This window comes from Aythya ferina (genome assembly GCF_964211825.1).
Source record: "Aythya ferina genome assembly, chromosome: 2".
NCBI classification, from domain to species: Eukaryota; Metazoa; Chordata; class Aves; order Anseriformes; family Anatidae; genus Aythya; species Aythya ferina.
In genome coordinates, this window is record NC_140297.1 from 148,080,728 (window position 1) to 148,107,676 (window position 26,949).

The 26,949-nt window shown below is 37.2% G+C and overlaps 1 protein-coding gene across 4 annotated transcripts in view; it reads left to right on the top strand.

Annotated features, from left to right (window-relative positions):
- Window positions 1-26,949, top strand: part of COL14A1 (collagen type XIV alpha 1 chain) — a 125,361-nt gene that overhangs the window by 71,604 nt on the left and 26,808 nt on the right. For all 4 annotated transcript variants that reach the window (XM_084507421.1, XM_084507423.1, XM_084507422.1 and 1 more), the window contains exons 25-38: window positions 1,630-1,704; window positions 3,025-3,164; window positions 4,083-4,206; window positions 5,353-5,496; window positions 7,493-7,657; window positions 9,124-9,162; window positions 9,379-9,517; window positions 11,931-12,073; window positions 13,488-13,597; window positions 15,238-15,396; window positions 21,706-21,783; window positions 22,075-22,161; window positions 25,755-25,808; window positions 26,231-26,326. In XM_084507421.1, the coding sequence (XP_084363547.1) occupies window positions 1,630-1,704; window positions 3,025-3,164; window positions 4,083-4,206; window positions 5,353-5,496; window positions 7,493-7,657; window positions 9,124-9,162; window positions 9,379-9,517; window positions 11,931-12,073; window positions 13,488-13,597; window positions 15,238-15,396; window positions 21,706-21,783; window positions 22,075-22,161; window positions 25,755-25,808; window positions 26,231-26,326 (1,553 nt within the window). The remainder of the gene's footprint in view (window positions 1-1,629; window positions 1,705-3,024; window positions 3,165-4,082; window positions 4,207-5,352; window positions 5,497-7,492; window positions 7,658-9,123; window positions 9,163-9,378; window positions 9,518-11,930; window positions 12,074-13,487; window positions 13,598-15,237; window positions 15,397-21,705; window positions 21,784-22,074; window positions 22,162-25,754; window positions 25,809-26,230; window positions 26,327-26,949) is intronic.

The following is a 26,949-nucleotide window of genomic DNA, read 5'->3' on the forward strand; positions in this document are numbered from 1 at the left end:
TAAAGTGATAAATGTTTTCTTATAGGACTTATATAAGGACTTATTGTCGTGGTTTAACCCGGCTGGCAGCTAAACACCACGCAGCCGTTCGCTCACCCTCCCCCTCCCTCTCTGGGACGGGGGAGAGAAATGGAAAGTGAAGCCCGTGAGTTGAGATAAAGACAGTTTAATAAGACAGGAAAATAACAATAACAATAACGATAATACAATGGTGATAATAGTACTACTAATAATAATATGTACAAACAAGTGATGCACAATGCAATTGCTCACCACCCGCTGACCGATGCCCAGCCTAACCCCGAGCAGTCCGGCCCCCCTCCCCCGGCTAGCCACCCCTATATATTGTTTAGCATGACGTCAGATGGTATGGAATACCCCTTTGGCTAGTTTGGGTCACCTGTCCTGGGTCTGTCCCCTCCCAGCTCTTACTGCACCCCCAGCCTGCCTGTTGGCAGGACAGAGCAAAAGGCTGAGATGTCCTTGGCTTGGTATAAGCACTGCTCTGCAACAATTAGAACATCGGGGTGTTATCAGCACTCTTCTCATCCCGAGCCAAAACACAGCATTCCACCAGCTACTAGGAAGAAAATTCTGTTCTAACTGAAACCAGGACACTTATATACAAATATAGCAAACACCAAGTAGTTGTACTAGAAGCAATGAAGTTATGTCACCTGTTGCTTCTTATGACAATTGCATTGACAAAACTTGAAAAAAATGCTGTTGAACCAAAGTGGAAACTTTTCCTTAGCTATAGACGTGGAAGTCAACATGTGTGCATGTTATCTCTGAGAATTCAGCCAAGGCTGAATTAAAAAAGACTGAACAGAACTTTTGCATGCAGCAAAGCTGTCAGTCAGTGGTCATGTAGTCAATGAGGTTTCTGGGGAGTTGTCATTCCAAAGCTTATTTTTAGGAGAAGGAAGAGACAGATTAACCACTCTTCAGAAACTCTCTATGGCAGTCTTCGTAAAAGTTGCATCAAACAAGGAAGCTACAGTCTTGTGGAGTTGTGCTAGGAGCTGCATTTCTAGCTGGAAGCGTAACTAGACATGTATAAGCAAAACATAACATGACTTTCACAGAATTCAGGAAAATTTTAATCAGGACAGGCTGTGGTTTGCTCTGGATTGCAGGCACTGGCTTGCACTTGCCCTATCTCTCCAAGTTTTGGATTGCAGGACTAATCTCTTCTTCCTCCCAGTGTGGGTAGAGACTTACTTTCTGTAATGAAGGATTGGTTGTGGTCAGAAAGGAAAAGGATTCTGACCTTTTATAAGATGAATTAAGAATACCGTGTCAAGAATGGTGCCGCCACATGGTCTGCTACACTGGGAAACATAGAAATGGACAATTCCTGTAGTAGTTCAGCAACACATCGTATCATTCAGAATGAAATGCACCCACTAGTTGCTTTATAATAGTACCATCCTTTTTCAGGTGCTCATTAGATGAAGACATTGCATGCATGCACTCATCTGCCTTTTTCTCCAGTTGCATAACTAGTTCGTTAGAGATCATGAATTTAAAATGTGGGGATGAGTAGAAAATACTGTCTTCAATATAGATAAAACATATTGGGATTTTCTTTGAAGCATTTTTATATTTCTTCCTTTTATTCTCAAGTACCATTTCCAACTCAGCCACCAACTTCTCCTTCAACAACATCTCCACCACCTACAATCCCTCCTGCAAAAGAGGGTAAGTGCTGCCTGTGGGGGTTTATAATAATTTTAAGGTGTTTATGCAATATTAGCTGCTTCTGACACTATTTTTAGAGCTTTGGGGATCAGTTTTCAAAATGCATTTGCTGCGACTGCACTGTTAAGGCAGCTGGCTTAAACTTAATGAGCCAGAAGTCTGCAATGGTTATTGTATTGTTGAAATTTGCAGAAAAGAGGGTTAATGTCTGTGGGATTTTCTTTTTACACAACTCCTAAACCATACATGTTTTGCAACTGAAGCAGATATCCTAGGGGTAATTAAACTTCTAAAACAGCTTGATTTTAAAAAATATGTCTACTTTAGTTAATGACAAAATTGTTGGCTGTGTTCAGGCTCTCCTCTTTAAATGTAGACTTCCTTTTATTTATCAACTGAACGTGTAGTGTTTTGTACAGTCTCATAAATATTTCTGTGAGGGAAGCATTATTGTTGGAGACTGAGGGCCAAATCCATCAGCCTGAAGTGGCTTGCAGCACTTGAGAATTTAATCCCTGAGTACAGGAAAAAAAAAAGACCTTGTGTGTGTGTGTTTTAGAACTGCATAGGATCATTTTTCTTTTTTTTTTTTAATCCAAGTAGTAATCAGCAGAAAACTAGAAATGCAGGTATGTATCTTCCTGTCCCAGTCTCTGGATGTAGATGAATGTTTTTCTTCAAGATGAAATATGTTTTAAAACCAACCCTGCTTTGAGACTGTTTGATTCTGACCCTGAGCAATAGACTTGGATTCTGTAGTGTGTTGGAGTTTCCCAGTTTCCAGGAAAGAGAGAGCAACTTGTGTGGGCATGTGTACAGCTCTGCAGACTATTTTGCACAAGAACATGCTGGAATAAAACTATATGGGGGATACCTGCATGGCTCCTTAATATTGCAGTTATAAAAGGGTGAGCACTAGGCCCTACAGAGGAGTTTCCACAGGGAGCCTCTATAGTGGAGTACAGATTCTCTCCTATTGCTTACTGTGTCATGGAAAGAATCTGGGACTGTATAAGTGCATGTGTGACTTTATTTAACAACCTAAATAAAAATGGTCACCCAGATTTTAAACAACTGTTAGGGCCTGAAAGTGTATTCTGTGATAGGATCTGTCAGTGCACATCATTCACCCCTTGTGGAGCTCAGCTGGTTCTACACCTGCACTGAAATCAGTGCCAGCAGGTCTGTGTGCTAAAGCATCATTAACTAACATTTAAAAAGGGCTTTTCATCACCGTAATATTTTCTTAAGTAATTTATGAGATTTCCTGAGGAGTTGAGGTATTGCTCTAATTCTAGAACACTTGCTTTTCCTTCCCAGTGTGCAAAGCAGCCAAAGCTGACCTCGCGTTCCTGGTGGATGGGTCATGGAGTATTGGAGATGACAATTTCAATAAAATAATTAGCTTTCTGTATAGCACTGTTGGAGCCTTGGATAAGATTGGCCCTGATGGAACACAGGTAATCAATGTAGAGGGACAGGGAGAGTATGTACACTAGACAGGGCAGTTTACATTAGCACCAGAAAAAAGTTATTGACATAATTTCACAATTCTTTTGAAAACATAAACTGCCTTATGATGGTATTCGTTTAGTATCTTATTTATACATCCCATATGGTAAAATTCATGACATGAATTTTGCTAGCATGAAGACTAAGTATCACTTTAGTCACCTCTGAATTGGTCATGTTTATGCCTAAATAAGCTAAAAATGGCATGGATAACAAAAACTAAAGGTTAATTTAGTTCATTTATCACTCACAGTGCTTCAGAAGCTTATGTGCATCATGCATGCTTAGTTTAAGCAAGTGAGTATCTCCTTTCAACTTGTGAACACCACTTACAGACTACGAAGTTTAATACATTTTGTGCATTTTAGAGATTCAGTATATAATATTGAAGGGCACTGTCTGGACTCAAATAGCACTGTGTTTGGAAGAGGCAATATTTCAGAATATGTTCTTGCATATTTCTATTATTTGCTTCAGTGTTGCTCCCTAACTGTAAGTTGCTATTCATTCATGGAGACTGAATAAAGTCCCTGCAGTTGTGTGTGTGAGTAACTGTACACGTGTACTGTAACTAGGATTTTGCTTTTGGGCTGGATTGGGAGTATTTTTGCCAAAGTGGGTATTACTTTTCTCATCCTGCTTGCTGCAAAATGAAACCAGAAAGTATCAGGTGACTGCCAAAGCTGCAGAGAGTAAAACTAAATTTTATTTAGTGAAAGCTTTTTAAAAAGAAAAAAGTTCTGCCTTCAATTTAAGGATAAAGCAAAGTTATGAGATAAATCCTTGTTTTAAACGCTCTGATCTCTTACTTTTTGCTGATGCACTGGGTGGTGCTCTAATAATGAACACATCTTCTGTATGCACAGGTGGCAATAATTCAATTCAGTGATGATCCCAGGACAGAATTTAAATTGAATGCATACAAAACGAAAGAGACTCTTCTTGAGGCGATTCAGAAAATAGCCTACAAAGGAGGAAATACAAAAACAGGTGAGAAAGGTCATGGTTATGATGCAGATTTTCTTCCTGCTGCTCTCTGTACAGCATTTTGATTCCATCTGTGAAGTAGTTCAAGATATCAGTGCAAAAATGGTGAGAATGTCGTATCTCCAGCCTGGAGATGAAAAGTGGTGCTTTGGCATTAGAAAGTCTTTGGAATTTGTGGTTTACATCCCTCCCCACCTACTGCTGGGCACTCACCCCTCTGACCAACAGTGAGTTCAAGAATGAGGGAGGGAGGACGGGAGAGCGAGTTAGGCAGAAGTGAGTGACTTTGGGGATTGTGGAAGTTGAAATGGGGAGTAATCTGAAATCAACTTGGCAAGAGCAAAAGTGAGAGGAGGGAGAAGGTGGGAGGGAGCTTGCAGAGCGTGTAGGAAAATAGTGGACAGAGTGGAGGGTCTGTTGGTTAAATGCCAGGACAGTTAAACCTCAGTGGTATGTTTAAGACTGGGCTGGGTGAAGAGGTCTGTTAACTGAAGGTAGTTACATTTTAATTAATCTCTTAGGATAGCTCTCTGATGTGAGGAAATTAAAGATGAGAACTGAAAGAGTTAAAGTCTGAGTTGGAAACCATATGTTTTATTATTCTGAGGCTGCACAGAAATTTCTAGCAGCTGTTGCATTGCATCAAATCTCAGTAGTATCAAAATGACATGTTTTCGATTTTCTCAAGAAAATGCTACGATGGCACTTTCAGTTGCTACCTGGACGTGCCCTACAATGCAGAAAGAGACTATTTTGTTGTCTCTAACCTGCAGAGTACCCTTTTCCAACCGTGTCATGTTCTTGAACTTCATCTTCTGGATTAAAGAAACTGATGGCTGAAGCCATTATATTTTCAAAGGTTAAGGTCAAAATTAAGCTTCTGAATCTCTGACACACACTGAATGCACTAACTTATAGATTGCTGAGGACACAACAGCTCCTCATGAAAACCATTTATAGCTACGTCCTCAGCTTTCTTCAGTCCCATGATAAATACTTCAGGTCTTAAATCATACTTCTGGGTAGATATTTTTGAGACAGAGTATGTGGAGATTTCTCCTTTTATTGATATCTGACATCGTATGAAAAGCCAACAGAAATCAAATAGATGTCACAGTGAAAGTACATTGTCATTTTTTTCTTTTTCAGGCAAAGCCATTAAACATGCGAGAGAAATCTTGTTCACTGGAGAGGCAGGCATGAGAAGGGGCATTCCAAAGGTTTTGGTTGTCATTACTGATGGGCGATCACAGGACGATGTGAACAAAGTCTCCAGAGAAATGCAACTAGATGGTAAAATGTGTAGATTTAAGAACTATTCTCATTTTCATTTTTTTCCCATTACACATAACTACGTAAGTTTAGACAAAATAAAAGGCTAATTTTTGCTTCCAAATAATTTCCAAGTTTAAATAAAACAGCAAATGTTGAGATTCTCAGAATATCATAAGGATATGGTTAGATTCTGGATATATTTTTGTGATTAATATTACTGTTTTTCATTTTGGAAGCAGTTCTAAAATCATATAGCAGTTAATGGAATTGTTCCCATAACGAAGTATTTAGAGGGCATGATCCTAAGAAACTGTGCTGTTGTCTATGAAATGTAGTCTTATGGTTCCAGCAAATTGAACTGTTTTGTTTTCTATACAAAAGGTCCTTTGAAGTTCTTCTGCATGTTCTTTTGCTGGTTCTAATCTGATCTCATCTTACAATAATTGCCTGTAGGATTTTTTTATTTTTTATTTTTATATGAATTTGATTGGTTATGTAAAGTTGGTTAAGTAGAAATGACTGATACTAAGGTTTGTATCAAAACCCTAAGGACACAGTGCACCACACAGAATGAAACTTAAGGACAGGGAAAAAAAAAGCCACAATCATTCTTTTTGGAGGAGATCTAAGAAGAAATTAGATTTGTGCTTTTTAAGTTGCCTTTAGATGTGGGCAGCTATGAAGGTACCAGGGCATATTACTGATTACTGAAATCCAACGTAGTTGTTGAGCTTCATTGCCTGCTTGTATCATTGTTAGATGTTGAGTTCAGTGCCTTTGCAAATAACATGTTGCAAAATAGTAGAGCATGGAAAACTTGTTTTAAACAGCAATCAAGAAAACAACCTCTGCATGTGTCATTAAACTGGAATCTGTCCCTAAACAAATAAACATGAAAACATGTTTAACTGTCAGGTAAGTTTTGCGGTTGCCTTAGTATCTGTTAGACTTGGAATGACCTTGAGAGGAGAAGGCGTATCATGGGGATTCAGTTGCTGACTGGGACATGTCATCCTAGTTACCCTAGACAAATAACTTTCTGCCTCCCATTTCCTTTTGTGCATGTTGCCCGCTCAGGCTGCAGCTAGGTTGGAGCAGGTACTGACTTGTGTCTGTGATAGAGACTAGCATGAAGAGATGCTGATGTTGGATGAGACATGAAGTTGTTGTTATAATATATTAAATCAAAGTTTTGTTATGCTAAAAGCTCTGCAGAAGGTAATAAAGGCCCTTGGGCCTCATTGGAACTTAAAGAAAATACTCTTTGACTCTAGTAAATTTGGGTCTGGGCCATACATGTCCATTAACAATATTCAGGCTGAGGCAGACAGGGTTTTTCTTTACGTTTTATGGGAACGAAAATGTAGAAAAAACTTTTGGTTAGTTTGCTGATCATCAAACATACAGGATATGATTCCCATTTCCTTTCATTTCATTCATTTAAGTCTTTTAAGTCAGGCTCAAATTTGAAAATACGTTCATGTCGAATACATAGAACAGATTTGACCAGTGCAGTTAAATTGTTGATGAAATGAGAACGCATTTCAGTGTTCACTCATGAGACAGCAGTAGCTTCAATATTCTGATTAATATATGGCACAGAACAGAATTTGTGAAAAACCTACAGGAAATTAATGTCTGTGCTTTGTATTTATGATATACTCAATGCATGGAGATTTTTACTTGTAATACAGCACAACATTAAATTAGAAAAGCACTTAAACATATGCTGAAACTTTAAACAACTGAGTAATCTTATATGTCTTCAAAAAAACCCACTTGAATATTAATTTTAATTAACTGATTAAGCACAAGTAGCCAAAAGAAATACCTCACAGATAATATGTTACCTTTCTTTTTGATCGCATGCGTGCATTTTCTTGTGTGATAGGGTAATAATAAAATTTCCATCATTGTATTTAATCAGGAAAAGAGCCAATGCAAATACAGTTGTGTTCATATTTTATTTCCACTCCTCAAATGACTCACTAGAGTGTTCTTTTTTGCTTTACAGGCTTTACCTTTTTTGCTATTGGAGTAGCCGATGCTGACTATTCAGAGCTAGTTAATATTGGCAGCAAGCCCAGCGGAAGACATGTCTTCTTTGTGGATGACTTTGATGCCTTCACAAAGATCGAAGATGAGCTGATCACTTTTGTTTGTGAAACTGCATCAGCAAGTTAGCCATTTGATTTATACTTGCTTCTAAAATAAATGCTAAATACTGTGGGGGGGTTTGTAACTATTTCTTATTAAGAGGCGTTCTTGAAGATAGATCTTTTGAGCATAAGTTAGTACAGATATTGTAACTCTAATGCTATTTCCATAGAAGATTAATGAGATGAAATTATTATGACTTCAAAATAATTAATGGTTGTTTGACATAAATCTAGAATAGATCCACTGGCTGTAAGAAAGTTTCTTCACATTCAAAACATTGTTAATGGTTCAGAATTTAGTCATAAAAAGTTAATTGCATTTGTATTTTGTGTGCTTTAACCATCTGTAGGAGCAGAGTTAGCTACATTCATATTTATTCCTATCACAAAGTTAATTTATTACTGGAGACCCAAAAGTTAATGTTTATATTATCATGGAAACTAGGAGTTGTGGCCTATGGAAAAGAGTGGAAGAGGCCCAAACTCTGAAATCTGTGAAAATGCCACAATTCAGACTTTGTATGAAAAGGAAGGGGAAGACATTCTGGAAAAACACCTAATGGTTAGGGGTCAATAATTCACATGGTTTTAGCTGTATGCCCCCAAAATGTGTAAGCCAGGAAGTAGGCAGTGTATAGCTGATGTTAATCACTTGTGATTGTACAGAGTCCTTGTGCATGGGACTGGGAATTGTCAGAGCCGGTGAACACAAGACTGTTGCTTGTATCCCAGCAATTCTTTGTTTATGACCATAGTCTCTACTTTCAATGGTAGGGATAACTTTGAATGTTGCAAATACTCAATGGTAGCATTTATTTGTCTTTTAAGCTTGTATTCCAAAAGTGATCTCCAAAGATAAGTGCCCTAGGGTGCCGTATTTGACACCCTGCATCTAGGCTTATTGATTTCCCAAGCTGCCTTTCCTGGAAGAGATTAGTGTGCTTTCTTACCTGCCAGAAGAGAGATAAAAACCAGACTTACAGCTAAATGAGTGCACACATCTTAAGGACTGTGTTCACCACTGGTCTGTCTCTCATGAAGGAGTTCAAAAAAGTACAGAGGATTCCAGCTGAAGGAATTGAGCTGGAGCTGAAGTTAGGTTGAAATTCACAGATAAAGAACAGGGGGCATTTGGTTAAAACCTAATATAAGAAATACTTTTTTACACAGTGGGCAGTGAATTTGTTGCCACAAGAGGTTTTGAAGACAGGTTTGTAGAATCATTAAACATTCATGGACAACAGATAGGGATGTTATATGGAACATGCAGAGATATGCCCTTTGACAACTTTGATACCACCATTGTGGATCCTGAGGAGCAAAACTGAATGGAGTGGAAAGTGGCCAGACTTGCATGTATTTCCTTAGCAGCATCTCCTTTTGCCACAGTTGGGGATTGTATTGAGCTGAGTAGACCATTGTTTTGACCTAATAGAACATCTCTTATATCCTTAAATGTCTCTCCTTTTTTTTTTTTTTTTTTCAGCCTGTCCACTGGTAACTAAAGATGGCAACAATTTTGCAGGTACACTATTTTTGTGTTTGTTTTTGTTCTGGATTTATGGATTTTTTATTACGTTATTTTCTCAGTATTAGGCAATAAAATTCCCTTTATGTTAACAGCTGTTACACAGATGGTGATAAGAAACTGATGCAATCGACTTTGTCCTTTTTTTTCTTTCCTGTAATGCGGTATTAATTTAATTTAAATTAATAGAATGTATATTTTGGTGCCTTCCAGGATTTAAAATGATGGAAATGTTTGGCTTGGTTGAAAAGGAGTTTTCAGGTGTTGAAGGGGTTTCGATGGAACCTGGTACATTTAACGTTTACCCATGCTACAGACTGCACAAGGATGCCCTGGTGTCCCAACCTACCAAGTATGTCTTTATATGTAAATATTTGTAAAATACACAAAGATGCTTGTCCAGTGCAGGCAATTACTCATTTTAAGGGTTGGTATTTTCACATTAGAAGAGCAGAGAGGATGGTTCATATCTACCTTATAAATAGAAAGAGCATTTGGTGTCCCAAGTCCTCAACCAGTTTTCTTCAAAAATAACAGTTTTGGGTAAAAGTAGGAAAACTCACTAGCTCTTTGGAGTTTCCTCTATGAGCCAATTTCAGGCATGTGCAAGTTTGGCACCTAGCAATTCCACACATGCATATATCAGTAGTGCTTTGTGAAAGACTTAAAAGAAAGACATAACTTATGGAAAGTGGGTTGAGGTCTCAGAGTGCAGAATGGCCTATTTTTAGGAAGGGTATCACTGAAATTATCCTGGAAGCTGTTGGTAGTCTATTAAGGTTTACCTTCACCTGAAGTGAGTAGAAAGGGAGAGAAAGAGAAAGAATGGAAGTCTGAGTTGGAGTAGGAAGCTGCTTTAGGTCCCCAACTGAATCAATCTATATCCATCCTTGAATACAGAAGAAGGTTATGCTCTTAATGCTAAAGTGAGTGTGTGTGAACACTTCCCAGTACCTTCCTGAGAGCCAGGATGTAGTTCAGTATCAAGGACTATGTACTGGCAGAGATGTGGAGAAGGCAGTGAGGAAACCTCCTAGGGAACTTGTACATTTGTTCCTCAGAGGGGAAGTGATGGGAAAATCTCCATTTCTTCTCTGAGCAGTGTGCACATTATGTTTGATTCCACCTTGTCCAGTCTCCCCAGTTTGTGTTAAGTGGCACCAGAGAAAAGTAGTGGCCCTACTGGATTAAACATGGGAAGTGGTAACAGGATTAAGGATTTCTTAGCTGAGGTAAATAAGAAAGAACAACAGTGGGAAATGTTTTTTTAATTTTGTATTTGAAGGCATGTTAGTCTTTGTGTGTGATTATCCTGTTATGTCACAGTTGCAGCCATGCTTCTTGGAGCTGTGTCGTATTCTACCTGTTTAGTTTCCTTTTGAGTCTAGATGGAGTGGAATTTCTAGGGATTAGCATTTCTCACCTCTTTTTCCTTTTCTGCTTCTTCCTGATCGGATCTGCTGCATTTATATACTCTTACCTAGCTGCCACCTCAGCCCAATACTGCTTCATTAGGCATTCAGTCTCTTTCGTGGTTCAGAATACCTTTTTCTTGACAATCTACAGGTACGTCTGAAGAATACCACTTTTTTTTTTTTTTTTTCTTTCTCATCTCATCTGTGCACTCAATGCCATTAATGCTCTTTATTAATTCATTAATTTTCCTATGCTGTATTCCCAATCATCATGCTTTCTCCACCCTGCTTATTGAATTTAGTTTCGTTATGTCTTTTTAGAATGGGTTTACTTTAAGGCTTTGCTCTTAACACCTGTTGAATTCTCTCTCTCTTTTCTCTCTGGAAAGTGTACAGTGCAATATTACCTTTGTTCATCTATAGACCATTGTGTGGAATATATTGATCGCATATCACATTTAACTCTTTTTCCAGCACGACACATATCTCTACATATTAAAGTGCCAGAAGACCTTTATGTGAAAAGGATCGTATTTTGGGAAAAGTTATGGATTATATAAACTTTTCAGGCTTCTTTCAAATCCCTTTACCATGATTTAAGGAATTAGGCTAATGAACATTTTCAATATACAGACAGTCATTTCAGACATTTCATAGTCCCACCTTGGGATTTGACAATGAAAGGAAAAATTAAATTGGAAGTACTAAATAACAAGCTTCAGGAAATGAAATAACATGCTTCTTTTATATCATAAACTTCCTATATCTTCCACAATAATTCTAGGAGACTGGGTTGTATATTGGTATTTATGGTCTGTTTTGACTGCACAGTGTTATATTTTGGTTTTGAAATGTATAAACTGCATTCCCTATAATTTATAAAGCATCCTGAAATATTGTCTGTTGTTCCTAATTTCTATCCATTATTTAATGACAAAGGACACTTCTATTGATACAGGTCTTCCAAGCAACTTCTGTTTTCATTGTCTGTTAATTCCAAAAATGGTGAAGGTCTTGCGCATGGCTACTATGTTTTAAAAGCCTTTAATATAATAAATTTCAACTTTATTTCAAACTGATCTCTGATTTGATCTCCAAATTTACTAAAAAAAAGTTCAGGGCAACTTTTTAAACTTCAAGATAAAGAAAAGATAAATTCCTCATTTTCCCTGAGTATTCTTTTGATAGTTATCTAGTTGGTTAGATTTTGCAAACACTCATATTGCTTCTCATTCTTGATTTCCAAACACAAATGTAGAGTGATACAAAATGCACTAAGTGAACATCTGATGAGTTAAATCACCAGATTTAATGCTTGTTTCAGTTTAAAAAACATTGCTTCTTTTACAGGTATTTGCATCCTGAAGGTCTCCCTTCTGATTACACCATTACATTTCTCTTTCGCATACTTCCTGATACGCCTCAAGAACCATTTGCTCTTTGGGAGATTTTAAATGAACAATATGAACCACTGGTTGGAGTTATTTTAGACAGTATGTATTTTAGACAGCATCTTATCTGTGATTTTTTTCTTTAACTATATGAATGGTTCATTCTGTGTCTAGAATTATTACTGCCAATGTTTTAATCTGCTGTTAGAACAACTACCTGAATTTTGAAGGTCATGGTCATGGTGGATGTTTTTTGTGTTGAATGTAACTGAGCTTAATTTGGAGTTGAAGTCAAATTTTGAGTACACTGCTGTAAATTGTAAGTAATGATACTGAAAACCATAGAGTTTCACCTATTGAAAATGGATGTAAATGAGATCTGATTCCTACTCATTTGCTTTAAAGTTTCCACTGCTCCGAATCTGGTTCTAACAGAATCTGTCTTGATATTTAACAGTGGTACTGATGGCAGGGTGTATGTACAGGCAATATAATCTGGTGGATAATAGGTTTAGAGCTAGAGAAATGAACTCCTGATGACTCTTCATTTCTTCTTGATTGGAATTGCATGGCTATAAACAGCTATATATAATTTATAATTTGGAATGATTCAATATTTACTTTTGAAAAGATGCAGGTACTGTGATAGCTGTGCTTTATAGCTGCTAATTTTTCTTTAAAGCATGATTTATTAGTACTGATCCTTCCATCTTTCCTAGAATTTTTTGGTTATGTCGTATTGACATAGGTGAGAATTAGGCATTTATCTAGGTTGAGGATCTGTGCCTCAGTTTCTTGTGCAAATCCTAAAGAGAGCTAGTGGGAGCGTAGGATCAGGTAGACATATGAGGTAGACTCCCAAATATTGACCTATCCTTCCTGTCAAACCAGGAAAGAGCATTTTGACAACTCGTTACTTTTGAATCACTATATCACTTAAGAACATGTTTTACTAACATTTGATTGATCGTGAACCAATCAATTGTCAAGTCTAACAGCTTATAGTTACACGTTTATATTCAGCAAACAATCCAACTCTTAGATTTAACTAGATAATTAAATATTTTTGCAGTCACTTAGCACACATGACAATTTAGGTAAATGTCCTTGGCCCACAAAGTTGTACTTCTGGCCTTTCTCTTAAGCTAGGGACATTTGAGTTTGAATTATTAAAGTGCTATTAAGACATTTTGGGTTATGTTTATCTCTAAATTTGAATTAAAATAGTGAATTCAACCAAAACATAACCCATTGTTATTAACATGATTATTTTTCCACACAAAATTTTGATTTTCTTATTCATTCATAAGATAATCAAAATTCAAAATGTTAAGCAAAATGGAATTCCTTTTCTTAAATAGTTCTATAACATATGTTTTATTTTTTGATATCTTGTCTTAGAAACGACAACTGACAACTCTGGTTTTCTTTGTTAAACATAAATTTGACCTTTTCAAATAATTTATCAGGCCTTTTCTTCCTCTAACACAGAGCCCTTATTTTTATTTTCTCACAGATGGTGGTAAAACACTGACTTTCTTTAACTATGACTACAAAGGAGACTTTCAAACTGTGACTTTTGAAGGTCCTGAAATAAGGAAGATATTTTATGGGAGTTTTCATAAGGTTAGTAATGGTAATAGGAAAAAAAAGGCAGTCTAAATGAGAGCTTTTTGTGTTTTGAATTCTTCTTTCATATGATCATACACTGCAAAAAGAAATATATTTTGTATGTTCAGAATCATCTACTAAACTTAAGTCTCTTTGCAATATTGAATTAACGTTAAACTAATACTTGTTTTCATGATGAAGCTGATGTGACCAATTTTCATCTCATGCTTTATGCCTCTATTTTAGAGTTGATTAAAAATACTGCCTTGAAAAGTAATTTAGAATGAAATTGGCTTTTTCTTTTTAAGTTTGCATTGGAAATGTTACCTAAAATGCATAGAAAAACTCCTGCAAAGAAGTTATCCTTCAGAGTTGTTATTTTTAAACACATTTTAAGGGAGTATGACAGGAGTATGACATGTTGAACTTATCTTGGCTATAAGAGATCCTTTAACATTCTTTCCAAAAGCAGATGAGGTAATGCTGAGATTGTAGCACATATTTGTTGTGGAAGGCGCTTTGGTTCACTTTTATTCCTGATATTTATGTCCTTAAAAACTAAACAAACAAACAAACAAAGAAATAAAGAAGAAAGGAGACTGTGAATTGAGGGATAATATTCACAGAGCTTAACTTCTCTAGACTTCCTTTTTAGTTGAAGGAGCAAGAAAGGGAAGGCAGGTCAGAACAGGAGTTTAATACTGACTGTTTTAAGTTGTGCTTTGGAAAAACATGTGAGGCCATAGCAAATTCTCCTTTTAAATGTTTTTCTGCATTTTGAATGATGATCCTAGCCACAAGAGATCAAATTCAAAACTCCAGCTGAGCCCAGAACAAAGCAGCTACGGGAGTTCTTCGTGGCCTTTTCTTATACACACCTTGGGCTCTGATCTCCATGCAGGATACTGATATAGAGCAGATGATGCATTTCTACCAGTTCTTCATCTGGCCTGTCCCTAGCAAAATAAAAATAATATTTAAAACAAACAAACAAACAAACAAACAAAAAAATCATGATAGTTGATACACGCCTTTCTGCTGGGAATGGCTCTGCTGCATCAGCAATGGACAAGAGTGATTTCAAGGCAGAAAGAAAAATCTTTGTTGCTGTACTCTTCTTTTCTATGCTGCATTTGATGTGATTTGATATTTTTTCAGTGTAAAAACTTCATTGTGAAGGGTTTTCCTGTGTGGTAATGTATAATTTACAGAATAACTTTTGCTGCTTAGTTTTGGCTTTACAAGCAGCTATAAAGGTGAAATCCAGTGCTATGCAGCAGGATTGTACAAGGCCCAGGAAATATTACTGACCACACAAATCAAAGGTTCTGTGAGATCTGTGTGGTATATGAACCTTATGTAGACCTTTTTTTGAGGAATAAATTATTTTTTCTCTGAGTAAATTATGAAAATTGCCACTTTTTATGCAGATGTTCCATAAGTAGAGAAATAAGCCATATTGATTAAACAGATTAGAATCACAGAGTAATTCAGGTTGGAAGGGACCTCTAGAGGCCATCAACATTATTTTTTTGTGGATCAGTCTCAGTTTTGATAGCAAGCATGAAATTAGGAACTGATTTCAAAAAATGCCCAGCAAATTAATATATCCTATGTGGTTTTTTGTATGTTAATGCATCTTTTCTTTTACTTAGTTGCATGTTGTTATCAGCAAGACTACGGCCAAAATAGTTATTGACTGCAAGGAAGTGGGTGAGAAGACCATTAATGCAGCAGGGAATATTAGTTCTGATGGCATAGAAGTGCTGGGAAGAATGGTCAGATCAAGAGGACCAAGAGACAACTCTGTGCCAGTGAGTAGAACAAGAATACTTTTAAACAGTTTGAAAATCCTAAAAACAAGCATTTGGGATCTTTGCAGTTTATTTTTAAATTAACTTTCTTTGAAATAGAAAAGCTCCATCATTTCAGAAATTCTGCAAAAACCTGCAACAGTTCTCAACTTAAGCAAAATCTATTTAAAATATTTTAATACACTAAATCATTGTTCAGATGTTATTCTCAAAGACATATACAAACACAGTGTGTTCAAAACTGTATTACACAGTGTAGTAATACAATGTATAGCTCACTTGCCTGGAATGATTTTGTTTGTAGTGATAATTGTTCCTCGTGTCTCCTATTCCTTCTTACACTTTGCCCCCATGCACACTGTCCATTCATTAAATAATTTAACTGATTTGATGCAGATTGCCCTCAAAAAAATCTGCTTTAGTATATCTCTTTCTTATTGAACCATTAATGAGTTCAGTATCTAAATATTAAGATATTTGAAAATGAGAAAGATCCTCCCCAAGATAGGTACTCTTTAATTCCTCTGAAATTATTCTCCTAGCAGCAGTAACTGATCATTCAATTTGCATGGCAGCCTGTAGGTCATTTTGCCTCAGATGTCTTTAAGAAGATTTGTTTCTGTTTTTCAAGGTACATTTAGTTGCTGCGGGAGACTTGCCAGTCTGGTGAGGATCTTGGAAAGGCTTTGCTTTGCAGCATTGTTTGCTGGTTTTCTCTGAACTTTTTTGACCCTAGAAAGAGGTTAGCATAGAATGTGAACCTTGAACCCAAGGCTTGATTTGAATAGGAATGAGGTTTCAAAAATGTATTTACTTGTTATTATATGGAGATACTCTGTTTAGTCAAAAATAAGCCCTCAGAGTATATCTCTGTGTACAAAAATGAGCCTTTAGGGCTTAAACTTACGAATAATAATTATACCAAGTCTGTAAAGACAATTACACAGAGAAACCTTTGTAGTCACTTTCCAATAGAAACAGAAAAAGGCAAATGTAGAAGAACTTGAAATTAAAGGAGGCTTTGTAAAGAGAAGTGGAAAGAAATGGTGTCTTTTGTTAGAACCAAGGAATCTATAAGAGATAAATCAGATTACCCACTCACTGAAAAATTTGGTTTTGTTCAAATGAACTGTAAAGCTTATATAAGACAACAAATGTGTAGCTGAAAAAATAACTTCTTTAATCCATATGACTGTTTAGTTGCCATCAAATTTTACCACATATACCAAATTACAAGCAGGTCAAGAAAGCATGCAAATACCATGCCTTAATGTCTCCATTTTGCACGTTTTATTCATAATGAGAAGAATTTGTGTGAATAGTCACAAGTTTTGAATGAAAGGAGATGGTTTCTTATATTTTACAAAAGTTAAAGGTCATCAAGGGAAGCTGGTAGGAGGCAAGATAGTGGTTCTTCACACAACAGGTAGTAATGAGTAATGATAATTTTGTGGAAGGCAAGTGTGTAAGATTCTAGGGATGTCTTGACAAATTAATGGAAGGGAAATAGTTGGTGTTACTAACCGTGGAGAAAGAAATCTGGGGTAAGAAATCCCTGATCTGAATGTCATGAAACACTAGTAGACTGTAAGGGAGAAAGAAGTATGACTTGTATCTTTGTGCTTCCTTAGATTTCAGTCGTGCCATTGTTGAAAATGGGGAATTTACATGACCATTGGAATTCTTGGATTGCTCAGAAATTTTCCGTTTTCACCAGCTATGTTTTCATGAAATGCTTTTATTTTAGTTTTAGGGATGTTTGTTACTTAAAATACAGGCAACATGTTACTTTGGAATAATATTGTGGACATTTGCTTCTGACCATGCTTACATGGCAATGTCTAACATTGTCAGAAGGCTTTCAGTGTATTTTTTAAAAAATGAAACCAATTAAATCACCTGAATTTTAAAGCTTTTGATACTATCTCACAGTATCCTTCTGGACAAAATGTCCAGCATACAGCTAGATAAAACCATAATGCAATAGGTGAACAAGTGACTGATAAGTTTGGGTTGAAGGTTAATAGTAAATGTGGTTGTATCAGGCTGGTGTCTTGTTGCTAGTGGGGTTCCCCTGGGCTCTATTTCAGGATCAGTTCTCTTTAATGTTTTCATAAATGACCTGGACACAGGACTCAAACATATACTAAATCAGTTTGCAGACAACACTAAATTGGGAGGAGTTGTTGACACTCTCAAGGATAGGGCAGCCTTGCAAAGAGATCCTGACAAATTAGAGGGCTGGGCAATCACCTGCTGCATGATGTTTAACAAGCACAAGTGGTGGATTCTGCACCTGGGATGGGACAACCCTGGTTATATGTCCCAACTGGGGGATGGGAGGCTAGAGAGCAGCCCCGTGGAAAAGCATTCTGGAAAAGTTCTGGTTGTTGTTAGGTTGAATATGAGTTCATCAGTGTGCTCTGGCAGCCCCAAGGGCCAGCACTATCCTGGTTGCATCAAGCACAGCGCTCCTAGCTGGTCAGGGGAGGTGATCCACTCTGCTCTGTGCTGGGGTGGCCTCAGATCGAGTGCTCTGTGCACATTTGGGTTCCACAATATAAAAAGGACATAAAACTGTTAGAGAATGTCCAAAGGAAGGCAAAGATGGTGAATGATCTAGAGGGCAAGATGTGTGAGGAGCACTGAAATCCCTTGGTTTGCTCAGCCCAGAGCAGAGCAGGCTGAGGGGAGGCCTCATGGCGGCCTACAGACTTCTGTAATTATCAAAGGTAACCTTTGTAAATAAAAGCTACCTTGCAAGCTACAACATAAGCTTTGCTGACATACAGAAAGCCAAACAAATATAGAAAAAGTCTTTTATAAAATCATGGTAAGTGGGTGTGATTATTGAAATAGTCCAGATTCTGTACAAAATAAGTTGTCATATGCAACATAAACCTCAAAAAATTGTTTATATATAATTACAGGTGATCATGTGATTTTGTTGTTGTTGTAGTTGTTATTATTATTATTATTATTACTATTTTCTGGGGCATATCTGTCCTTTCTTACACATTAGATGAAATATGTAATGTTATAATGCTATAATGTTATATTCCTGAGTTTAGAAGATAACATACCTGTGCAATGTGTTATGTCTTTTCTTTCTGCTAGGTCCCTTAAGATTTCAGTCAGAAATTACTTGACCTCTTCCTATTGATTACTTTTAATACATATAAGGTGGCTGTCTGTTAGACAGCTTAAATACATACATACTACTACATACATACATACATACTACAAGTATGTCAGCACAGGAGCTTGCCCGTTGCGAGAAGTGACTGTTCCACTGTGTGCTGATGTGGCCTCACCTAGAGTGCTGTGTGCAGTCTTGGGTGCCACAATAGAAGAAGGAAGTAAAGCCATTAGAGCGTGTTCAAACGTGGGCTATGAAGTTGGTGAAGGGTCTAGAGGGCAATATGTATGAGGAGTGGCTGAAGTCACTTGGATTGTTCAGCCTGGAGAAGAGGAGACTGAGGGGAGGCCTCATGGTGGCCTGCAGCTCCCTCATGAGGGGAGCGGAGGGGCAGGCGCTGAGCTCTGCTCTCTGGGGACAGCGACGGGACCGAGGGAACGGCATGGAGCTGGGACAGGGGAGGATCAGGCTGGGGGTTAGGGAAAGGTTCTGCACCCAGAGGTGGTCGGGCACTGGGACAGGCTCCCCAGGGCAGTGGTCACAGCACTGAGCCGGCTGGAGTTCAAGAAGTGTTTGGACAACGCTCTCAGACACATGGTCTGAATTTTTGGGTGGTCCTGTGTGGATCCAGGAGTTGGACTCGATGATCCACGTGGGTCCCTTCCAAGTCAGGATATTTTATGATTCTAGGATTTACAAAACAATTTTGAGGGAGTATCTCCCAAATCAATATTTTTTCCCACCAATGCATACAGTGTTCTACAGTTTAATGAATGGACAGAAATTTATCTGAGATAGATAGAATAAAAAGAGGATTAAGCTAAAAGTTCATAACACTTTTAACAATCCTTATTAAGAGGGCATCTCCAGGTTAGAAAGTCCAGACAGCTAGAGCAGGGAAACTTGTCCCTGACAAGCAGCAAGTAATGATCTTTATTCCTTCAGTGAGACTGAATGAAAAGTCAAGGTTTAAAACATTGTTTATATACAATTCACAAACTTTGTCTTTATTAATATTTAATTTTCATTGAAATTTAACTTTTTTTTTTTTTTTTTTTTTTTTTTTTTTTTTACTTCCATGTGTGTACTGTCAAAAGAAGTAAGATGTGATGTAGTTGGCTGTTGGAAAAGTTTTGCAAAACCATGCCTGATTAGATAAGGATGGGCAGACTTTTCTGAATTACTGGCTCTGCTTGCAATATTGGATATCTAGAAAGCAAAATCATTATGAATACACAGACTTATGAATAAATGCCTAATAGTAGCAAAGAAAGCTTTGTTTAGTTATTTAGCTTGAGTCAGAGCAACCCACATAATATTTTAAAATAAGAATACTGACTCATTCAACATTTGGATGGTGAATACAGCAATTCAGAGAAAGTCTATTTGGTCTTTATTTTACACCAACATGTTTTGTTACTATGGATCTCTAGATTGTCAAATCCAGTATATGAATGCATATACACGCCTATGTAGGGCTGCATAAAATTAGCCAATAATGTCAGCCTTCCATTATACAGGATAAGAAAACATCTTGGGATGGACTGGGTCATGGAAAAAATGGCAATACTAATTACGTCTGACCCTGAACTGATTTCTGTACAACCAGCTGAGGTGTTTCTAAATTCCTTGTTGGGGATATCTTACTTGCTCAAGTGTGGTACCATGCAAATGCCCAGCATCATTTTGCGTCCCAGGGCAGTATGCTCATGTGACACCCTGCTCAAGTAATGAGTGCTCCTGGAACTAGCCCAGAGATGTGTAGTGGCAAGGCATCTAAGAAGCTCTACATGGAGCCAGCTTGTATTTGGCATAGGTTGGGAAACGGGTTTATTTGACTCGGGATAGGACTTTGTGGAGCCAACCCAAATGTCTAAAAGCTGCCTTCATGCTGCACTTCAGCTGCCCAAGTTGTTGAACATGGAGCCAGCTCAGATGTGTCTGTATCTGTAGTATAGTATGTCTACAAAACAGCTGTCAGATAAGGAGAAAATCTATGTATATGAAAGCATCCCTTTGTTTAAAACAAAACCATTGACTTCTGTAAGAAAAAAAATGAAGCAAAACCAAAGGTGCACATTTGTATTTCATTTTAATACCTCTAGAAGCAATGAAGTTTTAAGAAAATCTTTAATTTCCTCCCTCTGTTCTAGCATTAACATAATACCCCTCAAAATAATCATTTGCAATTGCTTAAATGAATATAGGAGCAAAACTCCTATCTCTAGATCTAGAGATCATTCTTCTATCTCTACCCATTCCACAATATTTTTAACATGTGGGGTTAATTTAATGGGGTGTTCTGTTCCATTCCCTTCTCTACTCAGTATGCACATAAATGAGGCATGGAAAAAGAATAGAAATAGAAACTGCATAAAGCTTCATCTCTCTAGACCCCTTTGTTCAGTTCAATGCTGTAATGGAGACAATTGGTTTTGCCATTGAGTTCTATTTAGTATATTGTTTCTGAGTACCTCATGGCTGTTATTTTTACCAAATGTGTGTTCTCTAGATTAAATTCTTGTCCAAACCATGTTCCCAGACGTGAGGTAGGAATTTTTCTTTCTAACCAAAGTTGTCGTGTTGAGAAAGCTTTTCACCATGCTTAAACATTCATTGCCTGGGGATAATATGGGTAAGAGAGGGCACATTCTAAAATAAAATAGAACTGGAGACGATGATAAATATTATTTGTGGCTCACCTCCAGTGTATGCAATAGGCTAGAGGAGACCTTGTCCCAGATAAAATCTGAGCACCAGACCAATGGGATAAGATAAATTACTCAATTTTGAGAAGCTAAACTCTCTTAAGCCTGTTTCTTGGTGCCTCTTTTGCTGAAAAAAAAAATACCGAGAAGCACCATTGGATGAAACCAGGAATTGAGTCAAGGAGGCAGAGTTAATCAAACAAATGTCTATAACATTTAACCTTGAGTAGTTTGGTCGTCATCATGGCTGATAGTTTGAACAAGCTGGTTAGAACACAAAGCTTTTACCATTTAAGTTAGTGTATTTGTGGCTAGCTGCTCTAACTTGTGAACAAGTTTGGTAGCCTTTCCTCTGCCTAGACTGAGTGCTTGAATGAAGGTTGCTTTTCTTTCTGATGGTTCTGTTTTGCACTGATCTTGAAACTAAGAGTCATCTTTTAAATCCTCCTTGTTTTAAAACAGTTGCAGTTACAGATGTTTGACATTGTTTGTGCTACCTCATGGGCCAATCGAGACAAATGCTGTGAGCTTCCTGGCTTGGTAAGAAACCTTTTTCAATAACTGTAGAATTTACTTTTTTTCTCTCTTTTTTTTTTTTTTCTTTTTTTCTTCTATTGAGACATTATTTTAATGAAATAGATGGTTAAGAGTTTTCAAAAAAAAGCCCAAGTGTACTTGAATTACTTGTCCTACTGGTAGTTAATGTGATGTATGTTTCTAAATCAAGTGGGTACTTTTAAGGCACCCATGCAGTATTATGTCTTAGATTCATAAAATTCTTAACTTCTGAATCAAGGACATCAATCTCATCCTATCTTGATCTTTCCTTAGAGAGATGAGGAAAATTGCCCTGCCCTTCCTCATGCTTGTTCCTGTTCAGAAGCTAATAAGGGTCCTCTTGGGCCTCCTGGACCACCGGTAAGGTTTTCTTCTGGTTTTACTCAACTGTACCAAATTGTGCAGTGGCCACCTTTATCCAAGACATGTGAACATACTGCCATTGTATAACTAATAAGATTGAGTTAGGGTTTCAAGCATTGGCAAAGGGATAAAAATGACATTCCATTTATAGCAAAGAAGTCAAGTAATATGCTGTAAAAAAACTTCAGTTACCCAGTAAGTGGAACTAGACAGTCTCCTCTAGAAAACAGTTGTTTAACTTTTTCTTCCATCTCAGTGTAGTATCTTAGGGGATAAATTCCCTTTCTCTATGTTGGCTTTTGGAAGGTGTCAGGTAATGGATCGAACCAGACAACTGAGATATGGCAGATAAAGGTCAGATAACTCGATCTCACATCACAAGGCTGATTCCTGGCAGTTTAAAAAAGTTGTAGGCTCCGTTTACAGTGGTGTATTACTGGTTTAGTTTAAGAGATTCCTAACTAGAATATATGTAGAATGGTCATGTGTTTTTTTCTTTTACAAATAGATTGAGAACTCTGATTGCCATTTTAGGGCTGCTTGCTAGGCAAGGTTGACATAAGACCATTTTGTGAACTAGTTAGAACTTTATGTTTCTCTGCTCTTACTGTGTTCTGGATGCTACAAGAGCATGTTTTGAAGGTAAAGAGCCAGTGAAGAACGTGAAGGAAAACAAGTTTCTGAAAGTACTCAAATTACATGAGATACATGTTCAACAATAAAATTAACTTGCACATAAAATATTCACACGTTAGATCCCAGCAGATGCTTATCCTAGCAACAACTCAGAGGTTAGTCTTTTTGCAAGAACTGTTCTTCAGCCTCTGGGTACAAAAACTTGAAAAGCAACTCAGGAGACATTTCATTGAAGAAGTGTATGTTGGACAAGGAAAAAAATATTCTGTTCTGTTCTCCTATTTGAATGTAGGTTATGAATCAAGTATGGATTAAGGTTTTAATTCCCATGTACTGGTGTCCAGATTTTTTCTGTGAAAAAAGCAGTGAGATGATTCAAGAGTCCTTTAACCACATCTCACAGTAAAATAAAACATGTTTAAAAATTATGTGATCGGAAAGATGTGTGTTGCTACAGTTCAAAATGCATGCAGATCAAGAAATGCCAAAGCTCAATCCAGGAATAAAATAATGTACTGTTATTTATTATATTTAGGATTAAGAGTATTTTGAGTAGGATAGTTCTATGCAAGAGTAAATTTAAAATCAAGTAGAAAAATCATTGCCTGGTCAGGGGAGCATGTGATTCTGGAACTCAGCCTCTTTTGAGTGATATTTTATTTTGCCAGGGAATTAAACAGCATAGCTCAGGAAAGAAAAAAAAAAAAAAAAAAAAAAAAAAAAAAGTAAGAGGTCTAGGAAAAAGCAGAGCAAAAAAATAAATAATTAACAGGGTATGTCTCTGAGCCAACCAAGAGTCAGAAAGTCACATAGTCACTTGTGCTATGTCTGGTCAATACTGCTCCAAGCTGTTAAAATATCATGTGACTTTTCCCTAAGCCAAGGATTTTTCTGTTTTAGGGATCAGAATTCTTCCATGTAGCCAGTTTTAAACATTATACTAAAAAAGACTCACAATAAAAGGCTTCCATTTGTTTGGGACTGTATCTCTGGAATACATTATTTAAGATCTTTTAGAAAGTGGGTCATTTTGGGTAAGACAAAGTATTGTTTAGAGTTAAGATTATCTGGCAGTTTTCATTATGGCTTACTGTTTTTATGGCTTAATCTGCCAGAATTTGATCATGCTGTTTGAAATCCCCCATGTAAAACTAAGATAGCACACAAACCTGATTCTTTCATTGTGAGAGGAGTGCTACAGAACTGGAGAAGATGAGGAAGGAGACAAAAAACAGTATTGGAGGACTGGAGAAGTTTAATTGCAATGAAAACTTTCAGTACTTCATAGGTTTTAACCACTAAAAAAAGAAGAGAAGGATGTGAATTGATCAGAGTTGATTAAGAACTGTTTCTGGGGGAAAGTACTGTCTATAAAGAAGTTATTTAAAAATAACAGAAAAAGACATAACAGGAATTCTTGGCTAAAACTTGAAGTCAAAGTAATGAAAAATGTGAAATTAGTCACACAAGTTTAGTAGTGCTGAGGCTTAACTACCAAAATAAGTTTATGAGAAAAATAAGGGAGGCTTTTGTGATGTTTTCAACTTAAATCAAGGCTCTTCTGGAACTCAGGATTTTATGATGCAAAGGTTACTGGGTTCAAAACATGGCTAAGTGAAACTTGTTGTGAATCTTAAAACATATGATTTAATGGGTCATCATCAGGCTATTTTTAAATATATATCCTTACTGAGTAAAAAAAAAAAAGTTAATGTTTTGGAGAACAAAATGGGAGAAAACTGTGATTATGTTAAATAGTTGTCATTATTCTGATGAGCATTTGTGTAGGAATTTTTAATCTGATAGAGAGGTAGGAGAAAGGCAAAGGTAGAAGAAAGGGCAGAGGGAAGCTACTGGACTGGAATGCAGAAATGGGAGGACCTGGAATTTGGGAACTAGCAACTGGAACATGATTCTGTTAAAAGCATGGGATAAGATTTTATGTTGGAGCTGAGGCTTGACAGCAACAGAATGGGTTGTGGTTATGGAGCTGTGGAATGGAAGTGAGAAGGCTGAAGGAACAGGGACAATGAGTAGAAAACTCACTGAGATCACACAAAGACTGTATTGTGATACCTTCACTGAAGAGCAGGAGTACTCTGGTACAACCAAGCATTTCTGTAGTTGACATTCCTATTTAAAATAACACCGTTCACTTATGGTGCTGTACACGGTCCTTTTTGAATACAAAGAAGGGCAAAGTCCCTGCAATACTTATATCCCAAGAGACTGAGCAATACACTCAAGTGGGGGAAGACGGAAATTGATCTGAAAAAAAGTGAAAAACAATCTTTATTTATACTGTCCTAGAGGACAAAGCACATCCAACATGTATATGCAAAACACATTCATGGCAGCCATCCATAGGTATATACAACTCCAGTGTTTCAGATGATACTAATAAAAAAGTCAACAGTTGGTTAATAAATGATTAACAGATGTAGGCACCACTAAAAAAAAAAAAAAGTAAAAAAAGAGAAACATGGGCAATGATTATTTTACCTAAGTGTAGCTCTAAATTTAATCATGGAAGATCGACTAGATCATGGAGTTGTCCTTGGTGAAAAATATTCCTAAGTAATTGGAAACTTGGCCTTTAACAATGTGGTGATCCTGGGGAGGGCAGACAGATGTGCAGGAGGTTTCGGCATCTGGAGGGGAACCCATGACCACATGTATGCACTTCCATCCCTATGGCAGCTTTCAGTGTTATTGTGATGCTTACATGGTGTGCATTCTTGGCTCTGGAAAGTAGTTACATACGTGTTTAAATCCACTCCTGTGTATGACCACACTTCAATATGTTCTCAGTTTAATTACTCCACTGGAAGAATCTGGACAGGATATTCACTATGATTCAAGAACAAGAATGAACTCTTTGGGCTGTTCTGGATTTCATTTATGTTTATTTGAGGGTTTTGGTTTTCAGCAAATCCTGTGCTTGTGCTTTACAGGGTGGCCCAGGTGTCAGAGGTGCCAAAGGTCATCGTGGAGATCCAGGTCCAAAGGTACTTTGCACAGCACTTTACTGTTGTCAGATGCACAGGTTCTCATTTTTTCCCTGCTGCACATAAACTGTGAAATAAATCCCAGATTGCCTCTGCTGTTGTTGGGGAAAGTGCATAGAGAATTGCCATTGGAGTTTGGTGCATCTATCTCTTTTCATAACAATTGCTTGTCATGCTTGTTTCTTGATGAAATAAATAAATTTCAGAATGCTGCTATCACAGCATAAATCTCCCCTTTTTTTTTTCTTTTTTTTTTTGTATTTATAAAGGAACCAGTCCTTTTTCAAATGGAACCCTAACTGTTCACTCAAGTGTTAACTCCTATTTCAGATGTTTTTGAGTCTACTGGCACTGAATTCTTTAAACAGAAGCTGCCTTTGTCCATACGATGAGAATTTATCTTATGTTCTGTACAACTTTAGGGACCAGATGGACCTCGAGGTGAAATTGGTGTTCCTGGACCTCAGGGACCTCCAGGACCACAAGGACCCAGCGGACTTTCTATTCAAGGACTTCCAGTGAGACTCACTAAAGCAATAGGGTTCTTTTCTGTAATGTTTGGAACAGGGCTTTATCTTAGATTGGAGAGAAATACATTTTGGAGTCCTGACCAGAGTCTGAATATTAATATTTGAGTTGCACTCACAGATCTGGGTTTAACCTACAGTGGAAGTGCATGCAGTGCCAGCATTTCTGTTTGTATTTGGATAGGAACTTCTAGGTGGTTGGAGGGATTTGATCAACCTTAGAATATGACCCAGGTATGAGCATCCAGGCCTTGGGACATGGAAAAAGAGTCGTGGTGAGGGTTGTAACATGGCCCCAAACTAAAATACTGATCTTTTATGATATCTTCAAGTTCTGGTATTGCTCATTGCAGATGAGTTTTGACTTGAAAGGTATATCCAAGCAAGAACACCATATCTGCTGCCAAAATTAAACAATAGTATTCACTGCATTTAAGGAGTCTGTCATCACAGGAGATGATTAGAGTTTGCAATGCTGTTGTGAAATAAGTCTCAGAATATTGTCATAAAGACCCACTGGTAGAATAATGTACCAGCAGGATTAATTTATTTTATATACCTTTCCAGTAGATGGGTACACACAAATCTTGAGAAGTACCAGATACATATATTTT